We start from the raw sequence: 23353 nt of genomic DNA on the forward strand, positions 1-23353 counted from the left end.
GTCAGTGAAAAAAAAAATTTGCCGGCATATTAGGTCACCTCTTGGCAAGTTTATGGGATTTAACTGCTAAGGTCATCAGTCCCTAAGCTTACACACTACTTAACCTAAATTATCATAAGCACACACACACACACACACACACCCATGCCCCAGGAAGGACTCGAACCTCTGAAGGACCAGCCGCACAGTCCATGACTGCAGCACCATAGACAGCTCGGCAAATCCTGCGCGGCTTCTTCTTCCGAATCATACATCTGAACATGTCTACCTAGACCCCGTAGGACCTCCCCCACCACCAGAAAGACACACCTATTGCGTTGCAGCCACTGAACAGTTTACACACTGACGTGAGCTGTTCCCAGTCGTCGACATAACCACCGAATCTGTCACAACTGCGTTCCTCCTCGGATGGATCGCCCGTTTCGATGAGCCTTGACAGGGGAAGACAATCTGAGTCATACCTGTTCAAAGCAATGCCGGCCGGGGTGGCCGTGCGGTTCTAGGCGCTTCAGTCTGGAACCGCGCGACCGCTACAGTCGCAGGTTGGAATCCTGCCTCGGGCGTGGATGTGTGTGATGTCCTTAGGTTAGTTAGGTTTAAGTAGTTCCACGTTCTGGGGGACTGGTGACCTCAGCAGTTAAGTTCCATAGCGCTCAGAGCCATTTGAACCATTTTTTTGTTCAAAGCAGTCGCCATACTACTGGGTATGAAGGCTGTCAGAATTATAGCTTACCATCCGAAAGGAAATAATTTAGTTCAACACATGCACCACCAACTGAAAGTGTTGCTTCGATGTCACGACTCACAGCAGTGGACACAGGTGTTGCCCTTCGTCCTCCTGGTTCTCTGTGCATTGCTGAAAGAAGACCTGAAAGCAAAACTTGTTTATGGCCAGCCAATACGGCTGTCTGGCGACTTCTTTGCTAATGTTGCACATGACTGTATTGACCCCTCAGATTTTGTACAAAAGCTGGCTATACAAATCCGGCAACTATGCCCTGCTGCTCCAGGGGATCACCAGATCCGTCTCCCTTTTGTTTATGACTCTATGGGAGTGACACTATGTCTTTGTACAGCATGGCGCAGTATGCAAGCCACTGCAGCCACCCTACGATCGACTTTACTGTGTCACCAGCAGGGAAGACAAGATACTCACCCCGTTTACAAGGAGCTCCAAAAACCGGATTTTGTAAACCGATTTCCCAATACCGCTTCTGGGTGGTCATGTAAATACTTCAAAATCTATCCTGGAAAACCACTTCTAAGTTACCAGTTTCCAAGTTCTGCAATCGATTTCCGCTCCCATGTACATGCAGCCGGTTCTGCAACGTGCTTGGGATGTCTGGTTTCATCTTGTTTCTAAAAATTTTCAGGTAAATATTGATGGAGTCGCTTTTTGTGTGGTGAAGGATATGTAGAAATATTAAGACTAAGTAATAAACTGTAACAGCTGTTTTCCAGACGCCGTTTTTAACTGGGGTAGACAATCTGCTTCAGATCTTAGCATATAAACACGACAGTGAAAAACTGTTTCCGAAATTTGGTTGTCATCTTTTGGGAGATGCGTCGCATGTAAATGCAGTGATTCAAAATTGATGTGTTGGACATGCCAGCCACCATCACGGTCAACAGGCTTAAGCCTACTTTCTGGGCAGCCTACGCTGGTACGGAGTCATCGTCACACACCGTGGACTCGACGTACGCTCTGACCATTCCACAGTTCAGCCGCAATGGACGTGGGAGGCTGCAATATGCCAGTAACAGCCTGTGCACGACACTTTGTTACCCAGTTCAGACAACATGCCCGATTCAACAGAAAATATCGTTGGCACTAAGGGGGGAGTGGTGAAGTATAATGTTATGTGCCGTATAATGCTATGTGCTAGTGATGACTACTTTTTCTGTAATGATTATCTTTGGCGCAGATGCTGACTTATGTTTTCACTTTGTTCTTATAATTTTATGTTGTGTTATTGAATGACCTGTTTAACGGAGTTGTAAGAGTTCGGGTTTAGTTTTTGAGTTGCAATAAAGCTAATTATCTAGCCCTGAAACAACTTCAGAAGAAAAATGACGACTTGTGGAGTTTTTTAATATCATCACGGGTGACGAGACTTTGTGTTATCAGCATGAATCTACCACAAAACGAAGAAGTGCAAAAATTTAAATGGAGAGTCAATGCTTTGACAACATAACTAACTTTCAAGGTAACGTGCAAATGTGGAAGTGTTGCACCATTGTAGAAAACAAATGTTACGTGGTTAAGCGCAGATGAAAAACTGAAGCAGATGCAGTGCCCATTATGTCTGTATGGTCCTTGAATATGGAGTTATAACTCCAAAATGTGCTGACTGTAATTAGAGAATAAAATTATTAACTGTAATCCCTAAGCTAGAAGTTACAGTGATGGACAGCACATGGCTAAGTATCTATTAATATCTTTTCTTCTGTATAGCAATGAAGATTTGATATTGTAGTTAGTACTGTAGTGGGCTAATAAATTATCAATTTATTCTTAAAGAAAACTTAGATATTTCAGTATTAATAGCTAAAAAATATTCACCTTACAAAATGTAACATTGGGAAAAAAGTAAATTTTATGAAACAGTTTATTTAAAATATGCCTTTGTTCTCTGCTGATCTTGACATCACATGTGTAATTATTTGTATTAATCTTTCTTCATCATCATATATATTTAACATAAATTTTAATAATACCTAAAATTGTATGCACTGTTGTGATGTTCTATATGTGAATGTACCTTTCATTGCATCAGCAGTAATGGGTAAATTGTTGAGTATCTGTGGTGAGTGGTGGAAGTAACAAGCTGCAGTTTATCTGGCATAAATAAATGAAGAAAATTTACAGGATAAGTACATTACACTTTTCTTTATTTCAAAGAGTAGAAAGCTAAAATCTGGATATAAATCCAATGAAAACTATTAAGACACAACCCTTCGCCTTCTGGAATGAATGAGAATGACTTAACAGGTTGATGATGAATCATATGCATCAAGGTAGGTATCAACACAGTAGTGTATGGTTTGCCACTTTAAGAACTGTTTTCCTGTCTTATGCAGGTAACTCTTTCATTATTTAGAGTACAGTGCTATGCCTGAAATGATATTTAAATTTACACCTTATAAGTGATCAAGAACATAATAATGTGTAAGCAAAAGTACCCTGCAACTTTGTAACGACATTCACATAGAAGATATAGTGTTATGACACAGAAAGATTATTTTTGGAACACCTACAATATGTTGTTCTGAGGTGTACATTTAATTCTTTGTAATCATTTACAAGTACGGTCTCGATCTTGTTGCATGATGATGACTAGAACCAATGTGTAATCATAGCAATTTTTTGTCTTAGTACATATTTGTCTTTTGATAGAAATATTAATAGATGAAACTACTGCTTGAACTCATGTTGAAAGGATGAGGTTTACAGGAAATTCAGTAACAGGACTACTCACTACAGTTTCTTTAATAATACAAAAACAGTGGCATTTTTTCTTCCTTTCTTGTTGTAACTACAATCAATGACCCAGAGCAATTTTCCTTACTGTGTGCTTTACCTCAGACATGTCCAGAATCTTCAGAAGAGAGATGTCCTTGCTTGCATGTCAGTCATGCTGTTCTCTCTGAACTAGTAGTGCGCATTGAATGGGTATTCTGGATGGTTTGCCATTCTGTAATTCAAGATTGAAAAACATAAATCACAACAAACTAGCTGAAATGGTTTTATTAATTGGGAGGAGGTAAGACATCCTGAGTTATCAGTGTCCGTCTCTACTCTGCTAGTGTCATCTTGTAAATGTTGGAAAGACTGTACAGTTTACTGCTCCGGTTCTCCAACCGTATATACAGGAGTGCTGAACACTTCCCTTTTAAGTCCCATAGTGCTCAGAGCCATTTGAACACTTCCCTTCTGAGGTGGCCACAGACAGCAAACTCCAAAGGACTGAGGTCAGGGTGTACTGGAGGGCAAGGCATAGGCCCTGTTCAAACTATCCATCTTGGATCATATTAGCACATTAAATGTCTTCTTATGTCAGCAGAAAAAGTGGCGTTGACACATGATGTGTCTACCATACTCTCCAATAATGGGTAGTGGGTGAAATTTGAGCCCAATTACATGGGGGATTTGCTCTAAAATTTTATATTCCAAACACATTTTTGTTAACAAGCAGAGTATTTTGTACTAAAGTCAGCTGCAGCTGGTAACTACACATTTGCAGTTATCTCAAAAATGGCCTGTTTGAGGACCTACATGTACTAGAAAGTTTTCCTTTCCATTAGCTCAAACTTTCACACCTGCTGGCTGTTGCTATTAATTGTGATACATCGTGTGAACAGCAGGTTATCCAGGTATGTACATAATGCGGCAATGTGACATCAAAGATGATCAGAAAGGTCAAGGAACTAGACACCAATTACATGCTTTTGATTATTAAAAGAAAGAAAACTCTTCCAGAGAGGCTCACATTATAAAAATTGTTATACAAAACAGGAACTGAATCAAGTCCAGTCTTTAACCTTGAAAAAATGCACCTTGAGTCAGTGAAAGTGAAGGGCCCAGAAAGAACAGAGGAAATTATATGATGTTTAATTGGGTTGACACAGTACGTGGCGATATTTCAATGATTACATAATTGAGGCAAATTTAAAAAAAACTTGGTAGCAAGTGCCCGTTTACAAGTATGTCATGACACCCCCTCTGGCCTGATTACACACACTGGTTGTATCCTCTCCTGAGCAAGCTGGCCCACAACTGTTCTGTCTGGTCCTCGGTATCTGGGATACTGACACTGGGATGGAACTGACGTCCGAGCAGATTGCACTGACCTCAGGAGAAATAGCCTGGGATCTTCCTGGTTACAGAACTACACTTCGCTCTTGAGATTACTGCTCGAACCTAGGGGTGTCGAAGGCTTCAATCCGACCACTCATCAGCCAGGCTGGTGTGGCAGTATAGGACAGCAAAAGGAAAGGCCTAGTTTTAAATCTCAAATTTAAGAAATCATTCATGGAGGAGGATAGTACAAACACACTGAGGTTTGACCACTGTGCAGACACCTGTATGAAGAACATGGTAATAGGCACCTCTGGCACAGAGAACCAACTGAAAGTGTTGCCAAGACTGGATGGAATCCCAATTCGTTTTTACAGAGAGTACTGTGGCTCTCACCCATTGCATTTATCACAAATCTCTCATCCAGTGCAAACCTCCAAGTGACTGGAAACAAGTGCAATTGACTCCTGTATCTAAGGAGCATAAAAGAATGGACCCGCAAAATTACAGACCAATATCTTTAACATCAGTTTTCTACAGACCAATATCTTTAACATCGGTTTTCTACAGAATTTGACTCCTGTATCTAAGGAGTGTAAAAGAATGGACCCGCAAAATTACAGACAAATATCTTTAACATCAGTTTTCTACAGAATCCTTGAATATATTCTCACTTCGAATATAAAAAATTTTTTCCAAGTGGAAAAGCTTCTGTGCACAAATCAACATGGATTCAGAAACCTTTGCTTGTAGAAAACTCAGCCTTCCCTTTTTTCACATATCCTGCAAACCATGGATGGAGGGCAACAGGCAGACACCATGTTTCGAGATTTCAGGAAAATATCTGACACAGTGCCCCACTGCAGACTTTTAATGAGGATATGAGCATATGGAACAGGTTCCTAGACATGTGATTGCTTCAAACACTTCTTAAATTGTAGAAGTCAGTAAAATGTCCTCGATGGCGAGTCTTCACCAGAGATGAGGGTATTGTCGGGAGTGCCCCAGGAAAGTGTGATAGAATCACCCGTATTCTCTAAATACATACATTATATGGAGGACAGGGTGGGCAGCAATTTGTGGTTGTTTCCTGATGATGCTGTGATGTACATGAAGGTGTCAAAGTTGAATGATTATAGGAGGATACAAGATGACTTAGACAAAATTCTAGTTGGCGTGATGAATGGCAGCTAGCTCTAAGTGTAGAAAAATGAAAGTTGGTGCACGTGAGTAGCAAAAACAATCCTGTAATGTTCTAATAAAACATTAGTAGTGCACTGCTTGAGACAGTCATGTCTATTAAAGATCTACACATGATGTTACACTCCATTATGAAATGAAATGGCCAGCCGGGGTGGCCGAGCGGTTCTAGGCACTACAGTCTGGAACCGTGTGACCACTACGGTCACAGGTTCGAGTCCTGCCTCAGGCATGGGTGTGTGTGATGTCCTTAGGTTAGTTAGGTTTAAGTAGTTCTAAGTTCTAGGGGACTGATGACCTCAGAAGTTAACTCCCATAGTGCTCAGAGCATTTGAACCATTTGAAATGAAGACATAAGGATGGTAGTCTGCAAGTTGAATCATTGACTTCAATTTACTGGGGTACTTTTAGAAAAATGTAGTTTATCTGGAAAGGTAGAATGCTAAAGTGACCTGTTCTTGAGTACTGCTTGAGGATTTTGGATCCATACCACATCAGATCAAAGGAAGACATCGAAGCAATTCAGAGGCAGGGTGCTAGATTTGTTACTAATAGGTCTGATTACTGGTAGGCAGATCTGATTACTGGTAGGTCTGTGAATATTATGTAGGTGTTTTGTGAATTAAAGTGGGAATCACTGGAGGGAAGACAATGTTCTTATTGTGAAAGACTTTTGAGAATATTTAGAGAATCGGCAGTGAGTGCAGAAAAATTCTACTGCCGCCAACACAGATTTGGTGTAAGGATCATGAAGGTAAGGTAAAAGAAATTGGGGATCATATGGGAGACATACAGACAGTTTTCCCCCCACTCTATCTGAGATTGCTACAGGATTGGAAATGACTAGTATCAGCACTAGTATCAGTACAAGGTACACTCTGCAATGTATAATATGGCTGTTTGCAGATTATATATGCAGATGTAGAAATAGATGTAAATGAACATCATGCAGACAGTTCACAGAGCCAAATACCATGTGTAGGTGAGTATTTCATGAGGAAGCAGAAGTGATTTCTCCTTCTAGTGTAATATTTATGAATATTTCTTCTTTTGCTTCTGAACTGCGACTAACTGCTGACAACAAACTTATTATGGGAGTAAATGTGCTATGAGGATGTTGCCAGTACTATGACAAATTGCTTGTGAACTTCAAACAGAAAAAATAATGCCACTGAATTTTAATTTAATTAGTAAACAAAGTTTTAAGTTTCCAAAAGTGACATGATGTGAATAAGCTGAATTTAGGACTTACTCTGGAATGAAGGCTCAGACTTGCCGCCCAGCTGGTCCCTTATCCAGCTGCTCCAGTGTGTCCATGTCTTCTGCAGACAGCTCAAAGTCGAACACCTGCAATTTACAAAAAGGGTCGATACAACTCACTAAGTGCTGTTCAGTGTAATAGCTAAGCACCACTTTGAGAAAATAGTGTTTGGTCAGAGCACCAACATGGATGATAACTCGATTTTCTTATGACATACTGCCAGAGCTGACAATCTCAAGTGGACTTCACCGCTGTAGTCTCCAGTCTGACCTCTGCACACTAGAGTAGCTATGTACACTTCAACCTCTTAGACTCAGTCTCCCTCTACATGTTTTACTTCGCACACTTCCCTCCATCACCAAAGTGACTGCTCATTGATGCTTCAGGGCATGTCCTTTTGAATGACTCCATGTCTTTCACAAAGTGTGCCATACATTTCTTTTCTCCTCTGCTTGTTTTAGTGCTTCTTCATTAGTTATCAAATCTACCCATCTAAACTTAAGCATTCATCTGTAGTGCCATGTTTCAAAAGCTGTTCTATTCTCTTCTTGTCAGAACTGCTTATCAACCACGTTTCAGATCTGTACAGGGCTACACTCCAGACAAATACTTTGATAAATCACTTTGTAACACTTAGCACACACAGGCATAAAATCCATCATAATTATGATAATTGACCAGTCTCTCCCAAATTAAATGTATTTAGTCAGACCTGCTTCTTAACTTCTACTTGTTTGAAATGTCATATTGTTCATTTGCCACACAGTTATTTTGGTGCATGACAGCTGCTTTTACTGCTAACTACCATCATCAGACAAGATAGTAGCACTTTATTTAAACTGGTAGTTATTTCAGAAAATAGAAGAGCAACTGTAGGCTAGAACAAATAAAATTGTTTTTGATCGTGTTGTGTGATGTTCAAAACTTTTAGTGATATTTACTGCCAGATATGAACACAGTTGCTGGTTGAATAATATGATGGGTGTCACTGAACGCAAGTCTCTGAGTGTAACCTTTAAAATTAAGGTGACATATATCTAAACTGCTATTAGTGATTCTCGCAGCAAGTGGAGTGATATAGAGTTTCTCTCTTGCAGAATATTTGATGCCATTTGATTTATTGGTTATAACAAATATCTCATAATGTGTTCCCTCACATCACCTCCTTTAGTTTTGGTGACTAAAAGCCATTAATCACTGCAATGATTGTTCTATCTATGCCCAGCCCTTCCTCACTCTGTAGTTACCCTAGCACAGATTGGCACAGTCGCCCCACATGTCTTGCTCACTGACGAAAGTGTTTTACTATCGATCAGAAGTGTAACGGACTATGTCCTTTACAGTGTACTAGATGTAGAAGTATGAAACCAGAATTTCCATATAGATAATGCTAGCCGTGAGTGTAGGGCCTGTGAGACCGTGTCTGCATTGACATCTGCTTCCTGTAATGGCTGACGACGAATGTCAGCACACAGGAACCCAAGTTCCAAACATTGGTATCTGTTTCAAACCCATAAACATGGCGAGTTTTGAGCCTAAAAACTACGATTTGCGGATAGCATTGCTTTTCTGTTATCATTTGAAGAAAACTGCTGCATAATATCACTGAATGCTTGCTGAAGCTTTTGGTGAACTTGCTCTTGGGAAAACACAGTGTTACGAGTGGTTCAAAAAATTCAAAAGTGGTGACTTTGACATGAGAAATGACGAGCATGAGAAACTAGCAACAAAGTTTTGAAGACGACGAATTGCAGGCCTTACTGGATGAAGACGATACTCAAACTCAGCAGGAACTCACGGAAAAATGGAATGTTACGCAGAAAGCCATTTCTCTTCAGTTGAAAGCTATGGGAAAGATGCAGAAAGTAGGAAAATGGGTTCCACATGACCTGAATGAAAGATAGCAAGCAAATCGAAAGACCACTTATGAAATGCTGCTCAGTAGATACAAAAGAAAGTCATTTCTCCATCGAACAGTGACAGGTGATGAAAAATCGATTTATCTTGAGAATCCTAAGTGTTGTAAATCATGGGTGAAACCAGGAAAACCATCAACATCCACTGCAAAACCAAATCGCTTTGGAAAGAAGACAATGCTCTGTGTTTGGTGGGATCAGAAGGGTGTCATCTGTTACGAGCTGCTAAAACCTGGTGAAACCATTAACACTGATCACTACCAAAAGCAAATGATCAATTTACATCAAGCATTATGTGAAAAGTGACTGAAATATGGAAAAAGGCAACACAAAGTCATAATGCTCCATGATAACGGCCCATCATGCACAGCAAAATGGGTCAGGGAAACGATGGAAGCATTCAGTTGGGAAATACTAGGGCATGCAGCTTATTCTCCAGACTTGGCTCTGTCCGATTATCATCTGTTTGCATCACTGGGATACACACTCACTGAACAATGCTTCAATTCATATGAAAACGTATGACAATGGCACGCTGACTGGTTCGCTTCAAAAGAAGAACTGTTTCTTGGCGTGGCATTTGTAGCCTGACAGAGAGGTGGGAGAAATTTATAAAAACCAATGGAGATTATTTTGAATAAAATATTATTTATCAGTTTCAAACAACAACATGTGTAGTCATTGCAACCAAGTTCCAGTTTCAAACTTCTACACCTGATAAACAATGAAGTCACGTATACTGTATATTTTGCTAAATGGTGACAAACTGCAGAAAATGATCCCTAAGCAATGAAGCATCAAGTCTGTTCAGAAAATAACGCATAATTTGCATTTTGGCTCGCATACAATTCTCTGAAGAATGAAAGTTCCAATCAGAGTATTTACTTCATCACCCATTGCTGTTTACCACCTGTGAACACTAGGTCCCCTTCAAGATTGGAATGAGAATCTACGTACTATGTGCATAAACACTATTTATCATAAGCATTCAGACACCCATATGCGATGCGGAATTGACCACTAGATGTCACGAAAGGCAGACCTGACAGTATAAGAGGATGCATGGAGTGCAGTGTTCTCAGTAGAGAAACAGTAACAGCAGAATGGACCAATATCTCAGTCACTTCGAATGTTGGCTAGCTGTTGGATGCTACCTTAATAACAAATAACTCAGAACCATTTTAACCGTTCTAAGTCTGCCAAACTTGACTGCTGGTGAAGTGAAGATGTGTGTGAGCTGAACCGAGACCGGGCACACCTCATACACTTGTGGACAGGGACCACTGAGCATTGTGGATGGTATTTTTAAAGAATCACATTAAATCAGCAGGAGGAATCACTCGTGAGTTTTGAAATACTACCAGCAGTCCAGCAAGCACCCTGACTTTGGATAGGGCATTAAAAAGAACGGGGTACAATGATTGAACAGCTCCTCATAAACCACACATTTCTGTAGTCAGTGACGTGCTGTGCTTTACGTGCCGTACAGAGCAATGCACTGGACAGTGGATGACTGAGTGAGTGGTTTGGACTGCTGAATCACACTATACTGTGTGGCAATCCTAATCAAGGGTTTGGATTTCGTGAAAGCCTGGACAACATTACCTGCCATCATGTGTAGTGCTTACAGCCAAACACGGAGGAGGTGGAATTAGGATACGGGGGTGTTCCCCGTGGTTATAGTTTGGTTCCTTTATTGTGCTTTACAAAATGCTAAATGCAGAACAAATGAACACATTTTACAGCATTGAGCACTGCATACAGTTGAGTAACAGTTTGGACACAATATTTGTTTGTATCAGCATGAGAATGCATTCTTGCGTAACGTAGTGCCTGCGAGGCAATTGTGTGTGGACAGTAACATTCCTGAAATAGACTGGCATGCCCAGAGCCCCAACATGCTTCTTCCCATTCCACGTATTGACAGATCATGGATGGAATCACTGTTTAATCACTTGGGTGAGCTCTGTAATTAGAGTAATATTGCCCTCCTGACCCCTACAGGAGAAATATGTAGGGGGTTGTAGCATATTCCAGGAGCTGTCATTTAAAGTTTATTCTTGAAACTTTGTAAGTAGGCATTCTAGGGATGGCTTTGTCTATCTTCACGTACTTTCAAGATCAGTTTTTGCTGCATTTCTATGCTGATATCGCATGAGTCAGACAAACTTGTTACCATTTGTGCTGCCCTTCTCTGTATCTGTTCAATATCCCATGCCAGTCCTCTCTGGTATGGGTCTCCCATACTTGAACAATATTCTAGAATGGGTCACACAACTGATTTGTAAGCAATCTCAATTGCAGTGTGATTTTCCTCACTATTGTACCAATGAATCAAAGTCTACCACCTGCTTTACCCACAAATGAACCTACTTTATCATTCTGTTTCATATCCCTTCAAAGTGTTACACACAGGTTGGCCAATTCCAATTGTGACTCACTGATATTGTAGGCACAGGCTACTACATCTTTACATTTTGTGAAGTGGATAATTTTACATTGATGGGCACTTAAAGGAAGCAGCCAGTCTTTGCACCACTTTGAAATCTTACAAAAAGATCAGGTTGGACATTCATAAAGCCTTTTCTTTTTAGTTAGGGGAACAGCAGTGAATATGGGGTGGCAGGAAGCAGGGGCACTCAGTGTTTCTCGAGTGTGACATTAGATAGAAAATGCACACATGGTTTGGAATACAGCACAGACATCACTCTGCAATTTGGTGTAGCTTGACTGATGAACTGTTGAGTCTGTGACACAAATAAATTTTATTTGTTCTCAAATGCTGAAGCTGGTGAATGGTGTAATTTCCAGCACCAGCTATTAATGGTGAAGGCAAAAAGTAATATTACAACTCTAGTAACAATATTTAAGGAGTCTAATGTAGACTGTATTGTAATAATGAAATCCTGCTCATTCAAGTCTGTGTCTGTTTCTGCAATGTTTTAATGTGCGATGTCACTTGGATAGTGTGGGTCATACCAAAGTCAGCCACATAAACAAATCTTTTCTTTGTTTTTAGGGCATGATGCCAAGTTTCAAGAAGAAGACTGCAGTGTGGGTGCAGGGATTTGGTGTGAGACTGCAGTGGGGGTGAACAGTTTCAAGTGTTTTGGAAAGCAAAATGACTGAAACAGCTGCTGTCGATCGGATCTACATCTATGACACCTCATATGGGGCTTTTACGAACATTGTATTTGGACAACTTAACACTGAAAACAGTTTTTTAACTTAAAAAAATTAGGGATGTTCTGTTTAACTAGCTTCCATTGTGTTAAAGAAACAAAATATTATTGTTCACAGTAAAATCTGTGTTTCTGTCATACATATTTACTTTTTTGTTATATGTTGTTGTATTGTCCATACTACCCTACACTTTTATTAACATCCCAAATTGTAAGTCTCACTAAATCTTTTCTTACTATGTGTTGTTTTGGTTAGAAATGTTCAAATAAAGGTTTCATGCAGTTATATCTAATTCCAAAATGATAAGAAAGGTTTAACACCAATTTTGGCTTGTGTGGCCCACAACAGCTGATGTTCACCTAATACTTCATTGTAAATAACTGTATCATTTTTAAAAGACTGAGATCACTATAAATATTGTCTGCCAGGAAATTAATAAACAACATGAACAACAATGGTGCCAACATACATCCTTGTTGCACACTGCACACCCAAAGTTACTTCTACATCTGTTGATGACTCTCCATCTGACATAATACACTGCATCCTCTTTACCAAGAAATCTCCAGCTCAGGTTGTTTGCTGACCTATTGTTTTCCACAAAGTCTCATCTACAAAAATACATCATTGTGTAACAGTGGCATATTTACTCATATTGTAGCTTCTGGTGTGGTGCTATATTTGAAATCCAGACAACTCTAGTTTTACTCATCGTAAGTGTTCTGTCGAAACTCAAATCAGTCACTAAAATAGTCATCAACTTCTATGAGCTGAGGTCCTATTTCTGACTCCAACAAACAATGCCTTTTTGCCATTGCCAGATGTCACCAACTTGTAAACACAAAGGAAATAGAATGAAAGACACAGCTTTGGAAACAAAATGCACTCATGACAAAAATGTTAGAACTAGGTGAGATCGTGTTCTCTTGACTGATGATAGGTACTGTCTACTGGAATAAGAATTAACTGACATTCTGTCAACATCAACTGGCCTGTAAATTCTCATTTCCACTAACAAAAGGCCACAGAATTCTGTGGAGAGGCATGTTGGCAGATGGGTACAATACTTCTTGACTTCCAAAATGCGTTTCACTCAATTGGTACTATCTAATCAATATTTATCAACAAAAGTACGATTATATACAGTATCAAATGAAGTTTGTGGCAGGATTGGGAATTTCTTGATAGGAAGGGTTCAATATGTTATTTTGGCTGAAAAATCATCGACAAATGTGGAAATAATTTCACATGTGCCACAGGGAAGTGTATTGGGACTCTTACTGTTCAAGTTATATATTAAAGACAAGGTAGACAATATCAATAGTAGTCTAAGACTTTCTACAGAAGATGCAGTCATCTTTAATGAAACACTGTCTGAAAAAAGTATCACAAGTATCTGTTCACTCTTAAATAAGATCTCAAACTGGCGCAAATGTTGCTGACTTGCTTAAAATGTACAGAAATGTGAAATTGTCTGCTCCACAAAATGGAAAGATGTCATATTCTATGACTACAATGTCAGCAAGTCACAACTGGGAACAGTCAACTCATACAAATACTTTGTAGTAACAGTTTGTAGGAATACAAACTGGAACAATCACACAGGCTCAGTCACAGGTAAAGCAGGTGGACAAATTCAGTCAGCGAACAAAGGAGATTGCTTACAAAACACTCATGCTTCCCACCTTACGATATTGCTAAATTGTGCAGAACACATTCCAAATAAGTCTAAAAAGGTACATCCAACATGTACATGGAAAGAAAGTACAAATTCCTACAGGTTTGTTTGAGTCACTGATATTCTAAAACACCTAAGCTGGATGTTAATCACCCACTACTGCATGGAGCCTACTTACTAGGGCATGAGAGTCACTTTTAATATCTAGAGATATTCTTCAGTCCCACTGTATTGCTGCAATAGGGGTTCTGAAGACAAGATTACACTAATTACGGCATGAACAAAGGTATTTAAAGGTTCATTCTAGCAGTGTTCTATATTACATGGAAGGGGAAGAAACTAATATGTGGTAACATGGTAACTGCCCTCTGTCATGCACTTCACAGCAGTTTGCAGAGTAAGGATGTAGATACACTGAAACCACTAAGAATAAGCAGGCAATGGATTTTTGTATCCATCATGCTTACTTGAAGAGCTAAACAATGTATAAAATCACAGTTGTTTATTCTACAGCAGTGGCATTAATTCTGGATACTTTGCAGCGATTCATTGAAAGCATTCAGGAGTTGAAATATACATCATAATTTATTAAAAACTTTCAGGAAACATGCGTTAATGTCCATAATTTGAAACTTTCAGTTAAAATGCAAAAAATTAATCAAATTTAATTAAAAATCAAACAAAATACTCACAACTCGACAGTTTCAGAGAGTTACAAATTATTTGGCACAAAAGTTGTTCCAGTTTGACCACAAGTTATTAATTACAATGAGGTGAGGACTGTTGCTGGCCAAGTCAGCATGCTAATGTGATGCTCAGTGAACCGTGCAGTTTTGACTTTGGCACTATGATTTGGCACACTGTATTACTAGAAGATGCACTGATCATTATTACCTTGAAATAATTCACTAATAGAGGGTAACAATTTCAACACTAATACTTCTTCTCTGTACTTTTTGGAATTAATGTTGCTCTATAACACTTGCAGATGCCCAGTGATGTGCCTTGCCATGCAGCTCCACACCGTGACACTGGTTGGATGCTTCACAGTGGCAGTGGTGGACTCAGGGGAAAAGTCTTCATCTGGTTGAGGACAAACGAGCTCAAGTCCATTGCTTCCAAAGATGCTGTTCTTAGTCTCGTCACTCCAAATGAATATAGCCTAAGTCTTCTTGCATCCACTACCTCTGTGCTTAAGTCCATTGTAGGCTTTTCTCCTTCGGCATTTTGTTACAGTAAGGTTTCCTTTTTCCTTTTTTGGATTTATTGCTGGCAAACGATATTCATGAAGTTTTTGTCTGACTGTTTAGTCAGAATCTTCAACTGCTGAAGTCTTCAAGGTGGCATTTATGTACATCTTTTGCTATATGCCAACAACCTTCCAGGAAAGGACGGCAGATTCTATGACAGTCTCAGTCAGTCAGTATTGGTATTCTGTTGCATCTTGGAGCAGTTTTGCTTGACCCACTTTGTTCATGTTGCTTGCAGACAGTCTTCAAATTTGGTTTTATAGTACCTTCACCCAATCCTTCCACTATCTCTCCATAACTACCACTTTCTTCATAGCGTTTTGTTGCCCATATTGTTTTACTTGGCAACCGATAAGCATGTTTTGGTAGAGTAGACATTGTTTCCAATAATGTCTTCTGTGTCAACTCAGGTCATTCTAGAGGAATGTCACTCTTCAGTAATAAAAAATGTATTGCTGAGTACTGCAGTTACAACAATGATCAGAATGCTTTTTCTCATTGGATAAAGGAGTAATAATAAGCATTAACAGAACAAATGACAAATTAATTGGCAGCTGCACAAGCATATAAAATAATGGAGTTTTTAAATCATTGTCAGTTGAGTCAGTTCATTTATTATCAGCAAAAATATAACATATCATTTTCTAAAAGTGATGACTATATAGCATGCACATGGTAAACAAAAAGCAGAAGCATAATTCATTGATTTAGTATACCACAACTTACGTTAATCTCATAATGTTAAGATAAACTGTCCAGAATTAATATCACTGTTCTACGCACAAGCTGCTGAAGCTCACACAAAGAGGATGTGCACTCACTTACATCAAAGTTCTGCCGGAGGCGGTCCGGGTTGGTGCTCTTGGGTATGGCCGCCACACCAAGTTGTATGATGTAGCGCAATAGCACCTGGGCATTTGTCTTCCCATGCTTCTGTGCAATTTGTGAAACCACTGGGTTAGTTATCTGGTCTCGCTTCGGCATTCTGAAATTGAAAGTAAAAGTCTGATTGCTTGTTTCAGAAGGATGTGAAGATGCTAGGTGTCGTGCTCATCAAGCTGCTGCGCAGTGCACAGCAGACCACACTTTAATTTGATTTAAAACAGAGTAACTGACATACACTGATTGTTCCATAGAGATACTCTAAGATATGGACTATGTATGTAATACAACAATACTATAACAAAAATACATCCATACACACTATAATAACAATAATGTATGTATGTATGTGTGGGTATATATTTACGTTCCACATCTCCTCCTAAAGCACTGGGCTGACCTCAACCAAACTTGGTAGACATATCCCTTGCTGTCAGGCAACAATCGCTGTTGGGATAAGAACCAACTACCTATCATAGTTCAGGAGATATGAAGTCATAAACAATGAGATTTGTGAAATCTGCTGCCTCATACATGATGTTTAAATTTATTACTTCTGTGAAGTTAAAATCTTCTGGGTTGATACGCCACATCACATTTCTTCAAACAATTGATGTTTTGACCCCTCTGCTGGGATCTTCTTCAGAATATTGTGGTGTCCACAGTAGATTGGACATTGTCAGAGACCAGTGTTGCCTTCTCTTATAAAGGGAAGTTTTTTCGCACTTGTGCTGGAGAAGTGGGATTATTGGGTAAAAATCTTGGGCTACCATTGATGGGCCATCGTCATTGGATAGTAAGAGAAGTTCACATTGTTTCGTCTTCCAGAGATATAGGCTGAAGAAGTAAGACAAGATTTGTCGACAATTCTCCAAAAATCGAGACTGCTCAAAAGCAATCTATCGGTGCAGGAAAGGAAAGCTCTTAATGAACTCGAGACTAACAAAAGTATTGTTGTGACAGAAACAGATAGGGAAATGCTACAGTTGTTATTAATGTGTGGGATACTGCAAGAAGATTGAACAACTGTTAGCTGATCCTGTATGCCACAAGTTAAAAAACGATGTGACAAAACAAATGATTTGGAAAGTGAAAAATCTATCAGACCCCAGAATGGATAGCTCTATTACAGAAAATCTAGTGCCTCAAATACCTGTCTCACCCAGAATGTACAGACAACCATATATAAAGAGAGAATCAGTTCCTTTGAGGCCTATAGTAAATGGGATTTATTTGCCAGCTCACTTTTTAGCAATTCATATTTATGGAAAACTGACACATTTAGTTGTAAAAATAAATAATTTTGTCAAACATTCGACACAATTTTTAGAAATCATACACACTGCAAAGGTATCAGCAGTGGACATTCTCGTTAGCTTTGAAGTGACACCATTGTTGACTAACTTCCCAGTACCAGATATGCTGTACCCAGCTACTTGTGCATGTGCGTGTGAGTGCGAGTGTACTTCGATCAACTGCCAACTGTTTCAGTGCAGGCTGGCCACTAGCAGCTGCCCGTAGGAAGTGTGCAGCACACAGCAAGGTGTCGCACTGATATAAACACAGAGCAGTACTCACTCACTCCCACTATGTTCTTTTAGTTTATACTGCTCACATCATTTGTTCTGTGTATCACTCATATTACACATTCTGTATGATTCTTTTGGCTTGTTATGTGTGGAGTTGCAAGAGGCTTATTTCCATTGTTGTTCAGAGGTTTATGGATAAAGCCATATTTGTGTTACTTGTACCAGTTATGTGTGTTACTTGGTTACTACGAGATACAGTGGAGATCATATAACGGGGTAGTTTCTCCAGATGTTTGCAACTGTGGCCAAGTGGTTCTAGGTGCTTCAGTCCGGAACCACATGGCTGCTACGGTCGTAGGTTCGAAGCCTGCTTCAAGCTTGGATGTGTGTGATGTACTTAGGTTAGTTAGGTTTAAGTAGTTCTAAGTCTAGGGTACTGTTGACCTCAGATATTAAGTCCCATAGTGCTTAGAACCATCTGAACCAATGTTTATTTCTATGAACGGTCTGACGGTCTTGCTATGCGGTCACCCTTGTCAACAGTAGCAGCTGACATTTTTATGGAGCATTTTCAAGAAAAGGCATTATGTAGTGCTCCTTTGAAACCTTCCTGCTAGCTCCGCTATGTGGATGGCACATTTGTTATAAGGCCATGTGGCAAAGAAGAGCTTCATGGGTTCCACAATTTCTTAAATGGTATTCACCCCAAAATCAGCTTCACCTTGGAGGTTGAGGGTGAGGTCAGTCTACTATTTCTGGACGTGCTGGTACATATCTGACAACTCTTGAGGACTATGAATGTATAGAAAGCCTACCAACACAAAGAGGTATTTAGATGCCACTTCACACCACCACCAAGCCCAGAAGTAAGCACTGCTCAGCTCTCTGTTTTCATGTGCCTTCCTCATTAGAGATGACAAGAGCTTGGAATCGTTTAAAGAAGATAGTGCAGACCAATAGCTGTGACAGTTTTTTCATAGATAGGGCTTTTAAGCAAAATATTAATTACGTTAATGGGAAGGATGTGGAACCACCTTCTCACTCTGTTAAGTTATCATTTGCTTCTGGGATCACTGACCTCATAAGCAGAAGTCTAAGGAAGATAGTATTCAGACAATTTTCTTCAGTCAAAACAAAGTAAAAGATTGCCTCCACACTGTGGGCATCCACAAAATGATGTGTGGCTGTGGCAAAGTGTATATAGGCAAGGTTGTTAAAAAAACCTATTAAGAAACATGAATGCCACACATGGCTGAAACAAAGTATGAAAACAGTGGTCGCAGAACATCAAGAGAACTGTGGTCTGGACATCGATTTCAACATCATATGTGTGCTGGCTAAGGAAACTAACATCTATAGAAGAAAAGTCCAAGAATGATTGAAATGTCTAAGAACACATATCACTTTGATAGAGAGGATGGCTGTAGGCTTCTGGCATCATAGCTCCCAGGGAGTGAATACTGGGTCGTGGCAAGAGAGCAATACAAAGAATACCCTGGAAGCCACCCCTGCAAACAATAATATCATGGCTAAACATTCCCCCTCTCATGCTCTGCCCGTTTTGCTTCTAGCAAATGGTGTGGGCCTCCTAATAGCAGCAGAAGGAATTTTAATCAATAACCCTTCTACAGCATAATTACGGGAAAAATCCCTTTCTAACCAGTGATGGCCCACCAATGGTAGCCGCAGTAGTTTTAGCTAGTGGCCCTTTTCTTTGGAATTAGTGCAGGAAAACTTTCCTTACTTTCCAATTACAATGGTCCATCAATGGTAGCCCAAGATTTTTACCCAACAATCTCACTTCCCGAGCACAAGTGCAGGAAAGCTCCCCTTTATAACAAAAGATGACACTGGTCTCTGACAGTGTTCAATCTACAGTGGATCACCATATGATACTCAAGAAGATCCCAGCCAAGGGATTGAAACACTGACTGTTTGAAGAAATATGATGCAGCATACCAACCCAGAAGATTTTGACATCAGTGGCAATGGCCACAAAAGCCTGCGGACATACAGATTACTTCTATGTTCACAGACAGTACCCACAAATGCCGTTAAATCCACCTACAAAATTAAATTGTGGTACCACACATAGTTCAGAAGATATGATGTCATAATCACTGAGATCTGACAGAAACTGCTCATTGTGCATAATGTTTAAATTTATTACTTCTTTGCTATTAACTACTAACTCTATTCGCTATACATTTTGCAGACAGTGTCCACATATGTCCCTGAATGTAAATACACAAACACTTGGTTGTAAAACACATATTTCAAGAGATATGACATCCTAAACACTGATATGCATGAAAAACTACAGTATTATGCATGTAGTTTTAAACATTTATTTTTACTATTAAGACACTCCCACAGTCGAGTCAAGTCCAGGAAATGTTCTAGCCTTTGCCATGTGTGCCCAGCTGGGAACAACATCCCAGCTGGGCACACGTGGCAAAGTCTAGAATGTTTTATTTTACTTTTGACTTGAGCATAGCTGCTCTAAATTCTGACTATTGCTTTTCAACAATGTAATTTTACGATTTAGCAACATTTCACCCCCTGTATGTATTGAAACCTAGGTCAATGTACCTACCATTTATGTGCAACCGGTTGACTGTTCGATCCTACGTTGAAACTAGTATATGGCTGCTGAGTAATCAGGCATGTTCAAAACTAGAACTATTGATGTTATTTGGGTAGGCTGATTTTTTTGATGTATAGAAGATATTGTGGGCTGTTTCATTTGCATTCAGCAACAGTTTACTTCTGTGAAGCCAGAACAGCAGCCTACTCATTGTATCTGATATTTGGTCACTCATTTATTGCACTGATGTGCTACTGAATAACAGATTTGTATCATCAGCAAATAGCACAGGAAAAGTTTTACGAAGGTTCAGGGGAAATGATTACTAAAGCAGAAAGAAAAGGGAGACCTAGAACAGAGCCTTGTGGCACACCACAAGTAATCAGGACTTTGCTAGAGCAAATCCGTTCTTTGCTAGTACTAGCGACTTCAGCTAGTGTGCTGTACATGCACTAGGGGCATAGATGTGCCAGAAGCAGAGTTTGCGTGTAGGATGTGTCATAATTAGTAGCAAAATCTGAAATTGGTGGAAGTATAGAAGCAAACGTATTGTAGTAAACATGTGTTTGCGAACAAGCTGTTTATGAAGTGATAGCTTGTGTGTGGTAATCAGCCACCACTAACTTCAGTGTCAAATGTTGTCAAGGTTAATACAAATGTACATGGAACATAAAACTCAAATTTCACCCGTGGCCTGCCTTAACAAGAAATGCAGTACCACTTCACCACATTACATGGCACAATTTACTGTACATGTACACATGGTAAAGGAGGTTTTACATATGCTGTCCAGTATCTCTTTTCCATTTTACACACAAATTTGTGTTTTTCCTTACAGTTGGATACATAAAAATTTTGATCACATTTGCCAATTTTAGCTACTTTCGTGGCAAACTTCCTGAAATATATCAATTTACTGGTGAGTTTTCTTGACATGTAACTTATAATTTCTGCAGTAAAAAAGTGCCTGCTGGTTAACATGTCAAGATAAAATTAGATGATAACTTGTGTGTGTTTGCTCCAGTTTTTCCAATGAAAAGTGAAATAATTTGTGAAATAATTTGTAAATTATAGAAACTAAAAAGCGCCATTATTTAACTAAACATAACAGAAATTTTATATCTTTATTATTTCTTCTCAGTGTAATAGACAGCAAATTTGTATTTAGGCTAGAAAGATGCAATAGGTGTACTTCTTTCTGATTTCACTACATGCTTTTAAAAATCTCAGGAATTAGCTTAAATGGAAACCATTTCTTCTTTTAATATTCAGTGCTCGAATAAGATTAAGAAACTTAATTGTGATAGAGAGAACTGTCTGTGTAGAAGTTATTTTAAAAAGACAAAACAGCCAATTTCCACGATCGCTAGATTTAGGTTAAAGTCTTACTGACAGCTCAAGGAAAGGAAACTGATGTCTGAAGGACATGGGAGGAGAGGGGGAGCACCAAAATAATTTGCCACTTGTGTGGGTAAATGTTCTGCAGCTGCTCCTGTATACAGTGGTTCTTCATCTGCTCTTCTTATGTATCGACATATGATTCGTGCTAATGTGATATTGTTGTACATAACGTAAGAAAATAAAGTGGTACGTACTTGCTAGTGTCCACAGTGTTGGCCGCGCGGCCAGGAGGCCGCACGCCTGGCGCCCCCAGCGGGATGTAGCCGCAGACGGTGATGTCGAGGGCCCGGCAGAAGGCGCGCAGCTGGCTCTGCTGGAAGTAGACGTGCAGCTCCACCTGCAGGTTGGCGGGCTTGATGCGCGCTGACTGCCAGACACGCTTCACCTGCCTCGCGTTGAAGTTGGATAGCCCGATAGACCGTGCGCGGCCTGCATCCACCTGACCCTCCATTGCCTGTAGGGCAATAAAGTGACATTGAATTCAAAGAAAATAAATGTCACGAATTTCAGTTTCGAGAGTGGACACTAAATGAAATGTAGATGGCATCTCTTTAGACAGTGTAAAAAATGCAAAATTTATCGGAATGAATATTGATTCTCAGCTGGAGTACGTACTTGCAAACAGAATGCCAGCAGCATGTTATGCCTTTAGAGTCCTGTCATCAGTGTGTAAAAGCCAGTGTCTTTTATTTAAATTCAATTCATATATACACTCGAGTCTTAGCCATGGATTTCTTTTCTGGGGAACAAATGAACAAAACGTGAACACAGTTTCCAGACTAAAAAAAAGAAAAAGTTAAATATTTTCTACCAAGGAATTGAACTGTACAATAAACTACCTGGGGAGATTCAAGAGGTTAGAAAAAGAAACTTATTAAAGGGCAGGTAAAAATACATTTTAAGGAGTACATTCTACATCTACATCATCTTCCGCAAGCCACCTAAAGGTTTGTGGTGGAGTGTACTTTTTGCACTACTAACTAAGCCCTCCATCCCTGTTCCAGTGAATAGCCCATGGGAAGAATGATTGTGGATAAGCCTCTGTATTGGCTCTAATTTCTTGAATTTTCTTCACATGGTCATTATGAAAGATGTATGTGGGGAGGGGGGAAGTTATACGTTGTTCGACTCTTCCCAGAAAGTGCTGTCTCAAAATTTCAATAGTAAATCTCTCTGTGAAGCACAATGCATCTCTTGTAATGTCTGCCAAAGGAGTTTGTTGAGCATCTCCATAACGCTCTCGCACCGACTAAATGACCCTGTGATGAAACATGCTGATCTTCGTTGGATCTTCTCTATCTCTTCTATCAGTGCTATCTGTTAGCAATCCTAGAAACATGAACAATATTCAAGAATCGGTCAAACAAGCACCTTATAAGCCACTTCCTTTGCGGATGAGTTACATTTTCTTCTTAACATTCTTCCCATGAATCTGAGTCTGGCACCTGCTTTACCCACTATTTGTTTTAAATGGTCATTCCACTTAAGGTTGCACTGGATAGTTACTCCTAGATATTTTACAGCAGATATTGTTTCCACCGGTTTGTCACCAGAAGTGTAGATATACAGTAGTGGATTTCTTTTCCAATGTATGCCCAATATGTTACATTTATTTATGTTCATGGTCAACTGCCAGAGCCTGCACCCACCATTCATCAATTCTCTGGA

At 39.6% G+C, this 23353-nt stretch overlaps 1 protein-coding gene across 2 annotated transcripts in view; it reads right to left on the minus strand.

Annotated features, from left to right (window-relative positions):
* Positions 1 to 2962: 2962 nt before the first annotated feature.
* Positions 2963 to 23353, minus strand: part of LOC126106517 (1,5-anhydro-D-fructose reductase-like) — a 151663-nt gene continuing 131272 nt past the window's right edge. For both annotated transcript variants that reach the window (XM_049912843.1, XM_049912844.1), the window contains exons 4-7: positions 21880 to 22139; positions 16112 to 16271; positions 7251 to 7345; positions 2963 to 3695 (exon numbers count right to left, since the gene is read on the minus strand). In XM_049912843.1, coding sequence (XP_049768800.1) covers positions 7265 to 7345; positions 16112 to 16271; positions 21880 to 22139 — 501 coding nt within the window. In that variant the 3' untranslated portion in view covers positions 2963 to 3695; positions 7251 to 7264. The remainder of the gene's footprint in view (positions 3696 to 7250; positions 7346 to 16111; positions 16272 to 21879; positions 22140 to 23353) is intronic.

This window comes from Schistocerca cancellata, chromosome 10 (assembly GCF_023864275.1).
Source record: "Schistocerca cancellata isolate TAMUIC-IGC-003103 chromosome 10, iqSchCanc2.1, whole genome shotgun sequence".
Classification (NCBI taxonomy): domain Eukaryota; kingdom Metazoa; phylum Arthropoda; class Insecta; order Orthoptera; family Acrididae; genus Schistocerca; species Schistocerca cancellata.